We start from the raw sequence: 15,777 nt of genomic DNA on the forward strand, positions 1-15,777 counted from the left end.
TCTGAAAACTCAGCGATGGGGGAAACGGATGGGTTGAATACTGACCCTACGAGCTGTGACAGCGAGCAATCAGCACAGCTCACAGAAATCATTGAATACTGCCCATAGTGTACGAGTTACATTAATGAATTCTTCCATATTTTACCAACTTTTTGCTGGAGGAGGATTGCGGTGGTCACATATCGATTAGGAGAACTCTGATACAGATGAGAAAACATCACATGCGTCACTCTCCACTTCAGTGTAAAAATCTATTACCTTGGATATTGATGTCTTACATTCCCGCCTATGTTGTTGTGGTTGCTATAGCAGTCTCTCGGCCCTACAAGATATTACTTCCACTATGGAGTCGAACATAAACCCATTACCACAAAGGCCTTACAGAATGCAATAGGTACGTATATTTTAACAATCATTTTTGTCTTGGTTAGTAGGCAGCAGTAAGAGCTCCTGTATACTTTGGTTTCCCAGAGAGGAAGGTAAACCGATTACTGTTGTTATATAGCTGACGGTTATATATAGGAGAACAGATGCGTTGCATTAAAAGACACCACATTCTGCAGCTGTCATGTTGCAATGTTGGCCAATGGGAAGCTAGGACAAATTCCTTGGATTAAAATGTGTGAAATGCTAAATATCCAAATAGTGATGTAGAAGCGTACGCATTCTATGTACGTAAAAGGCTGTGAACTTGAGCGCAGATGGAACGGACAAGCTAAAGCAACTCTGTAGTTAGAAACGGCAATGGCCCCTATGCCTCTCATAAATAAACACTGGACTGCCCCAATAATAAGGGAAGCGGTCATCTATTAGAATGAACTTGGGTCTACAGTCATTAGGTCGACCCCACTAGGTCGACTGGCAGGAAGGTCGACCTGACTTAAGGTCGACATGGGCCAAGGTCAACATGACTTAAGGTCGAATTTGCATAAAGGTCGACATGAGGAAGGTCAACTGGTCATAAGGTCGACATGGGGTTTTTCACTGTTTTTTGAGCCGACATGTGCCGACAGGCGGTATTTCATGCCCTACCATCCACTAGGGTGTGGAGGAGGTTATTAAAGCTGTGGCGAGCGAAGCGAGCCACCGTGCCCGAAGCATCGCGAGCAAAGCGAGCGATGCGAGGGTCCGATTCTCATTGCCAACTGTGTCCATGTCGACTGTGTCAACATTCGGATAAAAAAACAGTAAAAAACCCATGTCGACCTTATGACCAGTCGACCTTCCTCATGTCGACCTTTATGCAAATTCGACCTTAAATCATGTCGACATTGGCCCATGTCGACCTTAAATCAGGACGACCTTCCTGCCAGTCGACCTAGTGGGGTCGACCTAATGACTGTAGACCTAAGTTCATTCTGACAGATGTACCGATTGCAATAATAATACATAACAAATAAGCACATTCTCATAATGGGAAAAACAAAATCCCTCCAGCAAGAGGTTCAGTTCCATTCTGTACATTCCTGCCTATGTTACATCTCCGAATAAAGTCTCTGGCTAATTACATGCAGAGACTGGATCAGTACAGAGACATCTGTAGATGGGAAGTGATACAACATTTTAATGTTAAAGCGCTGCTCTTGTGTGAGACTCATTTTAAGCTTAATATGCAGACAGACTTTAGAGCTGTGCAGGCTACACAGACAAGTAACTTACCGAAAATCTCTCCATTTTTGGCATATTCGGTCACAAGATAAAGCATGTTTTTGGTTTCCATAACCTAAAAAGGCAGAAAAGTGAAATTGTGATCAAACTTTGCGGATTTTACATAAACCATGTAGGCCTGTGCGACCTATGATTATCCACATAAAGTTGCCATCTCCTCACCCTATAGCCGCCCTGCCCCCTCCCATGCAGGACTCTGCCGACCTGCCCCCTCCCATGCAGGACTCTGCCGACCTGCCCCCTCCCATGCAGGACTCTGCCGACCTGCCCCCTCCCATGCAGGACTCTGCCGACCTGCCCCCTCCCATGCAGGACTCTGCCGACCTGCCCCCTCCCATGCAGGACTCTGCCGACCTGCCCCCTCCCATGCAGGACTCTGCCGCCCTGCCTCCTCCCATGCAGGACTCTGCCGACCTGCCCCCTCCCATGCAGGACTCTGCCGACCTGCCCCCTCCCATGCAGGACACTGCCGACCTGCCCCCTCCCATGCAGGACACTGCCGCCCCCTGCCTCCTCCCATGCAGGACACTGCCGCCCCCTGCCTCCTCCCATGCAGGACACTGCCGCCCCCTGCCTCCTCCCATGCAGGACACTGCTGCCCCCTGCCTCCTCCCATGCAGGACACTGCCGCCCCCTGCCTCCTCCCATGCAGGACACTGCCGCCCCCTGCCTCCTCCCATGCAGGACACTGCCGCCCTGCCTCCTCCCATGCAGTATACTGACGCTTTGTCTCATCCAGTGCAGTACTCTGCACCCCTGTCTTCTCCCATGCGGAACTCTATGCTTCACCTCCTCCCACTGCAATATTCACTTTCCATCATGAAGTCCGCACTGTGTGTTCTATCCATCCTTAATTCCCCCATCTCCTCTCCCATGCAGTTCAGGGAGGGCATATCTATCAATCAATGATTTGCTTTATCCGGCAAAAGGTTTCCCACGTCAGAGGCTCCTCTCTGGAACTAGTACTGCAGCATCATTACAGTACATGATGACTACAATACATAAATGAGCCAAGGTTCTACACTATATGGTCCAGTGACAGCACAGTGATGAGTAGTACTGCTGCCTTACCATACTATTATACAGTACCAGTATAATACTTATCCCTAACACAGCAGGCCTGTGGTGCCCTCATCACTAAACTTCAGACCACTACAACAGATTCCCCACCCTCATCTGCTCCTAAAGATAAGGATACGCACATACACCTATTATACAGTATATATAAAAGTAGGTACTTGTGAGTTATCCGGGCTGCCGATTTTTTCATCGCGCCCGAAATCGTGGGCATCGCGTCGGTCGTGGCCGTTATAAGGAGCCGCGACGCGATGCCCGCGATTTCCCATAGACAGTAATGTTAAAAGACACGATGGACACGATTTCCGACCCGATTTCCCATAGACAGTAATGTTAAAAGACGCGATGGACCCGATTTCCCATAGACAGTAATGTTAAAAGACGCGATGGACCCGATTTCCCATAGACAACAATGTTAAAATAAAATGACAATGTGAAATTGGCCAATATGGGCATTTCACATTGGATATGTTTTAAAAAAAAATGTTTCATGGCCCCCCACCACCGTTAACGCCACCCCGCTATTGACGCCAACCCGAAGCGTGGCGAGCGGCGGCGGTACGCGTCCTCCGACCTTTTCATACCCCTACTATCCACTAGGGCGTGGAGTGAGAATAGAATAGTGTGGCGAGCGTAGCGAGCCACCGAGCCCGAAGCGTGGCGAGCGCAGCGAGCCCCGCGAGGGGACGCAGACACCTGTGAAGCCCGCAAGGGCACGCGGATACCTGTGAAGGTATCCGCGTGCGCTCGCCACGCTTCGGGCTCGGTGGCTCGCTGCGCTCGCCACACTATTCTATTCTCACTCCACGCCCTAGTGGATAGTAGGGGTATGAAAAGGTCGGAGGACGCGTACCGCCTCCCCTCGCGGGCTTGCTGCGCTCGCCACGCTTCGGGTTGGCGTCAATAGCGGGGTGGCGTTAACGGTGGTGGGGGGCCATGAAACATTTTTTTTTAAAACATATCCAATGTGAAATGGCCATATTGGCCAATTTCACATTGTCATTTTATTTTAACATTGCTGTCTATGGGAAATCGGGTCCATCGCGTCTTTTAACATTACTGTCTATGGGAAATCGGGTCCATCGTGTCTTTTAACATTACTGTCTATGGGAAATCGCGGGCATCGCGTCGCGGCCCCTTATAACGGCCACGACCGACGTGATGCCCCCGATTTGGGCTAAATCGCGGGCATCGCGTCGGTCGGGTGTCCTTAAGTTAACTAAACTTAAGGACAAAATCGGCAGCCCGGATAACTCACAAGTACCTAAAAGTATAAACAATAGCCTGCAAAGTATTACCAGCTACAGAGCAGGATGTGCAGCACAGTAATGACAGAACTTAATGCGGCCTATCGTTGACTTTTTAATTCCTATGTTTGGATATGAAACGCTTATTTAAACTCCATGGGTGAACTGTCTTGTATGATATATGCTGACTCATACATCCAACATGTCCTACAGCCTTGTCCTCATGTTACCTCTGGGTCCCAGATGGTATAAATATTATCTATGCTGGTAGAACGGTATGTGACGCAATGCGTGTCTGGACAGCAAACTATTAGAATAGACGTTATGAAACGGTTGTGACCATATAAAGTTCTTGATCTACCTTGGGGATATGTTATTCTATATATCACAGATGTGTAAAAGTGTAATTTATTTAAACAAAGCACCGAGAGTTTGTTACAATGGATTATCTAGCAGACGTTCGTGCACATTCCTTTACACCAGCCTGTTCACTCTCATTACGACTGCGGGACTGATGTAGTGTTGGAGGAAAGAGTCTTCTCTTCTTCGTACTGAGCATGCCCGCAAAGAATTGCTATGCTTCCATATTTGGATGCATTTTCTGCTTATAAGGCTTAGAGAGGATGAATTAATAACTAAGAGGGGCCGTGAAAGCTTTTTTAGCCGGATACAGTAACCAGTAAACGCTTCTCGTGCAGACTGCAACACAGGCAGGAGGTCTGGTTGATATCTGGTTGGAGATGCAGCACATAGTGCACATGTGCGGGACCTGTAAAGTACAGGTCTGCCATGTTGTTAGTGGATTGGCTGCAGGCTGTTAGTGATTGACAGCCACCGTTTTCCAACACATTTTGGTAGAGTGACGAGGCCAGGATCTCCATCAGAAGACAAGAGATTTTGTGGCCTCTTGTAGGAACTGAGGCCTGCTTATGTTACCACATGGCTGCAAGGATCACTGATGCATCTCGGAGCAGTCTACTTGCATCAAATGCAAAATGCTACATTACCATATCAGTGCATCATTGCTGCTTCTATAGCACCTCCAACCAGATCTGACTCAGATCCAATATCCACCAATCAGGAGGCATAGAACCCTGTACCTGCTCGACTCCTGGTGCAGATGAGGTCATGGGCAGCGGCCTATGGTGTTAAAAGGCTGGATGTCTGAATTGGAAGAAGCATACTGCCAGTTCTGTCCTGCTAGTGCCCAAGTTATATAGCACCAGAATGGAGGGAGGGTCTATTACTATCTGTAAAAGAACCCCTAGATCAGGGGTTAACAATCTTTTTTGACTCACGGCACTCTAGAGTATCAGAATTTGTCCATGGCACCCCTAGGCCCAAAATACTCCTCCTGTCACATTTGACTGGGATTGTGTGAAGTAATAGTATAAGCTACCATGAGGTGGACTACCTCGGTGATAGACAACCACATATACTTCAAAGCCTACATTAATTAAGAATAGAAATATGCTTTAAAATAACAGTTTAAAGATATGGCAGTTATTTCTTTTTTTGTACTTTATAAAATAGTGCAATTTAGTGTGAGAAGGTTACCTGGTAAAGTTTGATAATATGGGGATGATCCAGCATCTTCATTATTTGAACTTCTCTGTAGATTTTCTCCAAATTCACAGCATCCAGCTGAGACTTGTCTATAATCTTTATTGCTACCTGCGGAAGGAGTATAATAGAGTGTTAGCCAGTTGAACAAATTCAGGTTCTAGATTCATATTTTAACCAATCACAAAACAGTTCCGTAAGAGACACCCTCAAGGGAGACATTTGTTTCTCATTCAGAAAACAGTTGCCACGTGCCCAGGATTTCCAGAAACACTCTTTACTTTGGCTATGTTACATATACACATAAAATGGCAACTAAAGGGAGCCATATTGTGACTAGGGACGCTTTCTTGGGTACTTGTGTAGTTTCACGGCGCCCGATATATCGGATGTTCATAACCCCACTATCCACTACGAATGGAGTTGATTTTATATAGTGTGGCGAGCGCAATAATCCGCGTCCGCTCGCCACGCTTCGGGCTCGGCGCACTATATAAAATCAACTCCATGCGTAGTGGATAGTGGATATATCGGCCGATATCGCATCCGCTATATATCGGGCACCGTGAAACTACACAAGTACCCTTTCTTGTATTACTTTACAACCATTTACAACAAAAAAAGGACTACTTTAGAAATAATGAAGCAAGTGGAACACCATCTGTAACCCATAGCAACCAGACAGCTAAAAATACCAAATTGCATAAAGCGGGAATGTGATTGGTTGCTTTGGGATACAGTACATCATTGATCTTTGCATGATGTTATTACAGTAACACTATAAGCTCAGTGATGGTAAACCATTAAACTATTTACCATCACACAGGGGGAATAAAATATTATTGAAAAAATAAATAAATGCAACATTAAAATAACAGAGTGAAAAAAGAGAAAATGCAGATTCATACACGAAATACTGCCTATCAGAAGAACTATAAAACTGTGCACCAGCAGTCATAGTGTGCACCTGCTTTTTCTCTATTTTTCAGGTGTGGAACTTTTTTTCCAGGGTAACACCTATTTTTAAGTTTAGAATTAGGGTTTGCAAGCCAAGCCCGCCCCCCCCCCCCCCCCCGCCCAAAAAAAAATAAAAAATAAAATACCCAAACTGATCAGATCATTATACTGAATTGGTCACCTACACATTTCCCAGCAGTCTCTGATTTCAGGTTTAAGTATTTGTCCCTGGATATTTCCCTTCTTCTCTGTATCGACCACTGACACAATACTATTTCCCTTATTCTCCATTGCAGATACAATTCTACATTTTTAGGTTTTAAAACATATTGAAATAATCTCACTGCGCTAAGTACACTGCTATATTCTCCCTTTAGGCCCACTTGGATCGTGAAGCAAGAACAAGTCGGTTTAAAAAAAAAAAAAAATCATGAAAAACTAACGTCAGCCTTTTACTGCCGCTCGTTCACATCTGGACCTTTTGTACTTTTTCATTTGTCGAAATATTGCCCGTCGACCAATAGTGGTCCACCTATTGACTTTTGACCTTGACACGGTCAGCCTATTGAACGGGTAATGTGCTCCAGGGTTTGCCGAGACAATAATCATCATAGCCTCCAAACATGCAGGGGCTAATCTATGTTCTACATAATGGAGTCAATCACATGTAGTTATCAGATCATCATTGAGGCCTACTAAATGCCCAAAATACCAGTCTTTACCAGAAACGGTCGATGAGGTCTACCAAACAATACTGAATATACAACAACCAACTATTTGGTTTGGTGCTACAGGGTTATTAACCCTTTGAGTGCCAAGCGAATTTGTCAAAATAGGTGTGAAAATTGGCAAGCAAACATTTTAATTTATCATAATATTTACCTTACGTAGTAAATATATATTTTTTTTAACACAACATTTTTTTATTTGAATTTATATAACAAATGCGAGCGACGCCGGCATTTTTAGCGGATGTTTTGAACATATCTCACAGAGATGTGGACATTCAAAGGGTTAACATCCCCGGCAGCTACCTAAAAGCACAGCGGATGCCAGAGGTTTACATGGGGGGGGGCTGGCGCTGTAGCCTTTTCTGGATGACAATTACCGATCATACAAGTCAAGCTGAACTCAAATTTTTACCTATCGATTAAAACAAAAAGTGGAGCTCAGTAATATCCATCATCCTCCTCCTGGCATTTCTATCTTATGCACAGAAGCACACCATATAGGATCTCAATCAAGACACGTAGGGTCTTCAAATTCCTATGATGCTAATGTGCCTATAAAAAAAAAAAAGTAGGTTGTTGACTTGTTGTTAGTAATATTTTATTACGGCGAGACAAGTATACGGGGTCATCAGTCTCAGCTGTATGCGGATCTGTGCTACAGTATATCCTTTATCTGTATGGAAGAGCAAGCATCCTCCTCTAGCTGCATGCGAGTGCGGTGAACTCCCCCAGCAGCGAGCGAGCCTGAGCTGCTGCACACATACACAATGAATAAAGCTGCTGACATTTCATGATTCAAGTCATTTCTCAGAATTATATTCATCTCCTCTGGGAAGTGGTGACAGCTGGCAGGGGAGCAGCGGGATTGCGACAGAGGCTGATTACTCCTGCTGCACCCCACAGGACTCCCCCGGGACACTTTATTCTGGATCCCTACTCAGTTTAAGCTTAACCCGTTAGTGACATGAAGCCATATTTCATCTATCAGGAAGCTCTGACTAATTGCAATAAATAACTGCGCTGATAGTAATACAGAACATTTGCTGTTTCATGCTATTGGATGGCCATGCAGACATTTGTATAAACAGATAGAACATTATAAGAAAGGTTAGGAATGGCTCAATCGCAGGTCAGGCAAAGTCGGTCCTCAGGACCCCACGCAGTGCATGTTTTGCAGGTCTCCTCGCAGATTCAAGTGACATAATTAGCTCCACCTGTGGATCTTTTAAAATGTGTCAATCAGTAAAGAGTGCACCTGTCGGGTGACATGGAAAACATGAACTGTGTGAGGACCGAGTTTAAGAACCACTGATGTAGTTAAGAATGGGTTTCAGAGAATATTAATACCCCTTTCTGTTCTTCAAAAATAACCCAGGTAAATTTCGGATTGCTGCCAGTTCGCCCTGTGCCGAGGTGCGATGTGAAAGCACCACACCTAATAACCTGGGTTGACCAACTCGGCAAATCGACTCCGGTTATAAGAAGGGTTAAATCTGGGTCACTCTCGGTACAGTAGGGGAACCCTAGGTTTAGTCTGAAAGTGCCAGAGCCGGGATTGCGATCTGAAAGCGGTATGAGTCATCCATGTCAGTCCCCTCCCCAGTGGAGCTTACAATCAATGGGGCAGATGTATTAAGCTTTAACAAGAGATAAATCCAAGGGTGATAAGGAGAGATAAACGTCCGGCCAATCACCTGCTAACTGCCATGTTACAGCCTGTGTTTGATAAAAGTCAGTAAGAAGCTGATTGGCTGGACGTTTATCTCTCCTTATCACCCTTGCATTTCTCTCTTGTTAAGTCTTAAGGCCCCCATACACTATGCGATTTGGGCACGATTTCACCCGAATTGGATGAATCGGGCCGTGAAATCGGCTCAAATCGCACTTGCAGACACCCCCTCCAATCCGATACGTGGTCCCGTGCGCATCGGATCGGGGTCGGGCTGCACATAAGATTTGCTAAATCTTATGTGCAGCCCAGCCCCGGAGCCGTGCGGGGGATGACAGCGGGCGGGGGATGCCGGCTATAGAGAGCCGAGCAGGGGGAGGCTGCATAGGGAGCCGGGCAGGAGGCACTTGAAGCTGTTGTGGTGGGGTGACAGCGGGAGCAGGGAGCCGGGCAGGAGGCACTTGAAGCTGTTGTGGTGGGGTGACAGCGGGAGCAGGGCGCCGGGCAGGGAGGATGACGCTGGCTGCAGGGTAGCGGCGAGAGCAGGGAGGAATAGGTAACTTGGAGGGGAAAAAAAGCCCATACAGATGACTAGCAAGCCATTGATTGGCTGAGACCTCAGCCAATCAGCGATTGGCTGAGAGAGGTCTCAGCCAATCAATGGCTTGCTAGTCATCTGTATGGGCTTTTTTTTTTTTTTTTCAAGTTATCTGTTCCTCCCGGGCCGGCTCCCACCGCTGCCCGGCAGCCAGCGTCATCCTCCCTGCCCGGCGCCCTGCTCCCGCTGTCACCCCACCACAACAGCCTCCTCCTGCCCGGCTCCCTATGCAGCCTCCCCCTGCTCGGCTCTCTATTAGCCGGCATCCCCCGCCCGCTGATGTCCCCCCGCATTGCTCCCTCCTCCTGCAGCTCCCCGGGGACTGCATATGATAAATCCATGCGATTTATCATATGCAAACCTTGGCACATCACGTGCCTAATCGTGTGTCCCCCTCCCGGGGAGCTGCAGGGTGAAATCAGGTCCGACTTGTCCCTAGGACAAGTCGGACTAATGTATGGGGGCCTTTAATACATCTGCCCCAATATTCCTTACCCCAAGTACACACACACACACACACACACACCTACCAATGAGGGGTAATTTTTTCAGAATCCAAATCAATCAGGCAGAATCATTTGGGCTTATGGGAGGAAATCCACAAAGGCACATGGAAAACATACTGATGGAACACAAAAGTAGGCCATGGTAGGGAACGTAACTCAAGACCACAGTGCTGTCAGGCAGAAATCTTATCAATACTCCACGGTGCTGCCCAAATATAAGCAGCCTAGTGAGCAATTTGAATTAGGCCCTTCATTTGACATTAATAAATGACAGAATGACAGCCATCTATCTGTGATGATATATTTGTAAGCATTTAAAGGGACCGTTACAAGGTAAAACAAATAAAAAAAGGGAAGGATCTGGAGCAGACTCTGGTCACCCATACCTCCCAACATGACCCATTCCAAAAGGGACACAATGCTCTGTTCCTGGACTTCCCTCTTAATTTATTATTGTCCTCAACGGTTTTGAACAGGTGAGGACAATAATAGGTGTTTCACTACAGGTGATGGCAATCAATAATTAAGAGGGAAGTCGAGGAACAGAGCATTGTGTTCCTCCTGGAGAGGGTCATGTTGGGAGGTCTGGGTCCTAGGTAAATTGCCCATTACTGCATTCAACAAAATTACCAACCCTTTATTTATCAATGCTTACACTATCCAAATCTAATCCAAGGGATTTTAGTTCCTGAATTAAATCATTGTGGGGTACCACGAGATCAACCTTGGTAAATTCAAAATCAGCATATACACCAAACACCAGTGGTGCCCCAGATCTTTCTATAGTTGCCCAGGTAAGAAAAATGGGGGAATACATTTGTTGAACCTCCCTGCAGAAAATTGATCTGCATATAGGCTTGACTTGGTTAATGCATTTTTAGGTGTAGTACTTAACGTATATATTCCTCTACAAAAAAAACAGTAATGAAAAATATATTTGCCATTCTACAATCCACTGGAATTATATCTGCCAACAGCAATTGGTTAAACAGCTTGTATGCTGGCACAGCTCATACTACTCTTTCATGTACACCCAACGCTCCTTCGCTGTGTGAAATGTGACTGAGGCAAAGATTGCGTGAACATATCCAACATCATGCAGTTATCAGCCTTGCTGTTCAATGCTTCCTAAATATAGACTGGCTTGTCAAATGTGCTTATATGTAACAGCCATGAATACAGATGGGCCCAAAACAATCAATTTTGTCAATAGTATTACTTATAAAATGGTTATGGGCCTCCTGTGATTGGTTATTAGTTAAGGGCCACATGCAATTGGCAGTCATATACCTTCCAACATGACCCATTCCATTAGGTGCAAAATGCTCTACTCCTGGACTTCCCTCTTAAGCCCCGTACACACGGGGGAGCTATATTGCTCAGCCATATATGGCTGAGCAATATATGGCTGAGCAATATATTGCTCAATTTCTCCTTTTCATCAGCGACCAGAGATGGTCGCTGATGAAAAAGAAACTGCCGGGGGGAGCCCGGCAGTGGTAATCAGCTGGTCGCAGGAGCATGTTCCTGCGACCAGCGATCACCACAGGGGCAAAAACGGGAGCGCGCACCCGGCGATATATCGCCGGTGCACACTCCCATCGTGGGCAATATGGTCGCTTAGCCACCATATTTCCCGCGATATTGTACAAAATCACCCCCCGTGTGTGTACGCACCTTAACTGTATGATTGCTGTCACCTGTGTTGAACTAGTTTATTGATAAGTAAGGTGTTTCAACACAGGTGATGGATATCATACAGTAAAAGGGAAGCCCAGGAGCAGAGCATTTTGTACCTAATGGAATGGGTCATGTTGGCGGGTATGCCAAACATTGTCTACACTAGCACAGGATGTGGCCATTATTTAGATTAAAAGAGAAATTGTTGTTTTGGATCAAACTTTTGTACAAATAAATAAATAAATAAGGACGACGTTTAAAAATAATTTGTCAAGACTTCACTGCTGAAAAACTGATAAAAAAAATTTGCACATTTTGTACACTTGCCACAATGGAGCCTGACCACCCACCACAGATGTGTCCACCGCTCCTACATTGGTAAGCGCCCACTTAACATCTTCCTGTTAAAAGATGCATTCATTGCCATGCACTCACATTCCCTGGTCCTCAGCCGATTACACCCCCCCCCCCCCCCCAATTCTGGGTATTGTTATTAATTTTATTTATCCTTTAAACCCTCAAAATAAATGGAAAACCCCATTATTTTTATGGTTTTATTGTGTATTTCTGTATCAGATCTTTTTCTCAAAGCTATATAATACTAGTGCCAGTAAGCAAAAGATACATTTATCTTGCGCTTGGCACATCAATATCGTATACACAACTATATTACGTTCAATTCTTTACTATCCTGACAAGTACCCAAGCAGCTATCCATCTGTCTTGGCATCCCTGTCTATTTCAGCTACAGCTGAAGTGACATCTGGATTTCAGTTCTGCAAACAAGGTCTGTCTTTTACTGATTACTCCGTACAGAGGAATAGAAACCTAGTCTAAATCTCTCTTTGCCACCAATCCATCTTTCCGTGTGGTCTAGAACGCCCCATGTACACTAGAAGATATAGCTTTCATAAAGCCCATTCTGAAAGATAGATTTGACTTCATCTTCCAGTGTGTACGCTTGATGTCGTTAATGATGAGCTTGTCATTAACGACCCCCGTCCCTCGTCCAGCATGTCCGGACAAGGGAGTTACTCATTAAAGATGGCCATGCTCTCATTACTCCCCCCCTCCCCCACCACCGCTCACCATTGAGCAGTCATCGGCAAATATTGGCATGTCGTCTAGTGTGTATGGGGCTTAAGTCAACACCAATAGCAAATTGTCTCAAGGGCCCTTATTCTGGTTGGTGCGGTAATATCCGCGTGCGTTCGTGCCGCCGATGTTTTGTGTCTGCGCATGTGCAAGCGGGGCGTACGGCCAAATCCCGCATGAAATGTGAACACTCCGAACAGGGGGTGGAGAGGGGCGTGAAGGGCTATTTGGGCTCATTACCATATGCATATGCCCCGCGTTTCATGGGCGTTCCCATCGAATGATGGGGGAAGTTCCCTGAGATGGAGGAGGCGTATTCCGTGAAAAATACACGTGCGGTCCGTTCGGCCAGCTTCTTACCGCGTACGGACGGAGTTGGCGATCCGTACGGAAGGCGGGGTTTCGCACGCACGGTCCTGGCCGCATATTCGGATCCGGCTGCACCGATCAGAATAAGGCCCAAGGTGACATACGTATGCGTGTGTATAAGTAAGGTGGTTTATGCCTCTTACACAAGGAACAAGTGAGCCTCCATGCTGAGCGATTCAGTGTTGATCAGTACACAGCGATGCACCAGCGGAGTGTGCAGTGCGATCGGTCTTGGCCAGTGTTCTCTGGAGAGATAACACTGAACACTTGCAATGACTTGACTTAAGCCCCATTCACACTAGGCGGTATTGAAACAGAAATGGGATTCTGAGCAATATAGTTCACAATATCATCTAGTGTGGATGCTTAAAATAGTTAACAGTGCACGCTCCCGCGCGTCGTTAACAATAATGGATATCTATATCTGATACCATTCAGTGTGTACCGTCAATAATGGCTGCCCATGACCAACATGGTTAACTATTTTGGTAGCTGCCGGGGTAACGTGTATGGGGCTTCATACTGCATGCAGTATTAATCTAGTCAGGCGACAGCAGCACGTGGTACTGCGCATTGCTGTCGGCCATGCACATGGAGATCCGTGCTTAATTTCCAAGCGATCTATCTAGGCTTTAGTCGCCCCGTGCGTATGCCCCATTATGCAGACCGCCCTGCATTCACAGCATACTTGCCGACTTTCTGGCAGCCAGCTCAGTGGGGCAGGGCCATCGCTGGGGGCAAAAAGGTGCGGTGCATGGGTGGAGCAATGGGGTGGAGAGATTGATCGCATCATTATAGCCCCCCCGTGCAATGCTAGTATTTCAGGCATTGCACTATGGGGGCGTGGCTAAAATGATGTTATTCACGTGATTTGACCGGAGGGATGGTTTGCGGGAGACAGACAGCTCTGCGGGAGGGTTTCCCCCGTTTCCAGGGGGCCGGGAAAGGGGGTAACCCTTGATTTCCGTGACCCCCCTCGGCCATTCCAGGAGGGTAGGCAGCCCTGATTCACAGCATAGTAGGTGCACATAAAATAAAAATTGTCAGGACTACTTCCGATAAATGACAGGCACAATAAATCAACCGAGTAGCTGCTTCTAGTCTTACACAACAGCTATATAATAGCAATAACATTTATGAGAACTGAAGTACAGTACAGTGTCTATGACACCAATTCAGATGGTTTCCCGAATGCAGGGAGCTCATGCCAGTAATCGACTGCATGTTGCCTCAATATATGTCATATGTTGTTGCAGAAATGAAGCCTGTTTGCTCCAGTACATAAAAGTCCTGGCAGAGTGATCACAGTTAGGATGCGTCCCAATGGTTTGAAATCCTAGTCTGGAGCGAAGCCGGCCTTGCAATAATCATCATATTCCAGCTCATTCATGCTCTCCCTTCTGCAGCTTCCAAAACTAGACGAGCAGACAGCCAAAAGCAGGGACGGCCTTGTGGTTAAATAATGAGGGTTGATAAATAATAAAACAAACAACAGGGCTTTGTTAAGACTTGCTCTGGCTCCTTGATGTTGGTTTTGGTAGGCTCACATGATGACACTGCTATACTCCTAATGACCTTAATAACTAAATCTTTACATACACTTGCTGTGTAGTGTTGGCAAACAAGAACGTGTAACAGAACTTAGAGGAACACATTGGTATAACTTGCTCCATGTCACATGAGAACTGATACGGAATTCTTAGAATGGAACACGGTCTTTCTTAAAGCATTCAGAATGGTCAGATGCATAAACCACTCGGAAATGACGTTTAAATTGATACACGGGCTTTACCACACACCTGACAGACTCCACAAGATTTGGCCTGAGTCTTCCAAAACATTGCTGGAGAAGATGTGGGTCAGTGGGATCACTAGTCCATATATCTTGGTCCTGTCCTATCATTCAACAACTATGGACAGATGTCTTGGATATGATCAAAAATATTACCAGGGTCTCTGTTTCACTGTCCCCTGAATTGGTATTCTTACACCACTTCCCCACCCGGGGTTTACTGGACATGTTCTCATAGCAACTGGAGCTGCTATCGCTCAATACTGGAAAATACTTGACCCTCCTCATTTATCCAAGATTACTGCCGCTATGAAACGCAGGTACGAAATGGAAACTATAGAATTTAAATATTCTATGAATCCAAACTCCCTCCTGACTAAATGGTTACCTTGGTCTAACTCTGGGGTAGCCAACCCTAGTCCTCGAGAGCTACCAACAGTGCATGTTTTGCAGGTCTCCTCACAGAATCACAAGTGAGCTAATTAGCTCCATCTGTGTATCTTTTTAAATGTGTCAGTGATTAATGAGTGTATCTGTGCAGCAGCTAGGTTGTCTGGAAAATGTGAACTGTTGGTAGCTCTCGAGGGCTAGGGTTGGCTACCACTGGTCTAAGTACTATGAGTACCATTAAAGGCCCATACACACTGGGCGACTTTGAGCTGAAAGTCGCTCAAAACAGGAGGTTTGAGCGAGTTTCAGCTCAAAGCCGCCCAGTGTGTATGGCCCGCTGATGAGCGGTGAGCGCTGCTGCGCGCTCCCGCAACATCCTCGGGAAAGCAGTTCATCTGCTGGTTATAGCAGCAGATGAGCGGCTTTCTGGACGGC

The 15,777-nt window shown here is 46.1% G+C and overlaps 1 protein-coding gene across 1 annotated transcript in view; it reads right to left on the bottom strand.

Moving 5' to 3' along the window:
* Window positions 1-15,777, bottom strand: part of SIK2 (salt inducible kinase 2) — a 172,293-nt gene that overhangs the window by 102,652 nt on the left and 53,864 nt on the right. Inside the window, exons 2-3 of the mRNA XM_083163223.1 lie at window positions 5,550-5,666; window positions 1,660-1,723 (exon numbers count right to left, since the gene is read on the bottom strand). Coding sequence (XP_083019349.1) covers window positions 1,660-1,723; window positions 5,550-5,666 — 181 coding nt within the window. The remainder of the gene's footprint in view (window positions 1-1,659; window positions 1,724-5,549; window positions 5,667-15,777) is intronic.

This window comes from Crinia signifera, chromosome 19 (assembly GCF_055691185.1).
Source record: "Crinia signifera chromosome 19, ASM5569118v1, whole genome shotgun sequence".
Lineage (NCBI taxonomy): Eukaryota > Metazoa > Chordata > Amphibia > Anura > Myobatrachidae > Crinia > Crinia signifera.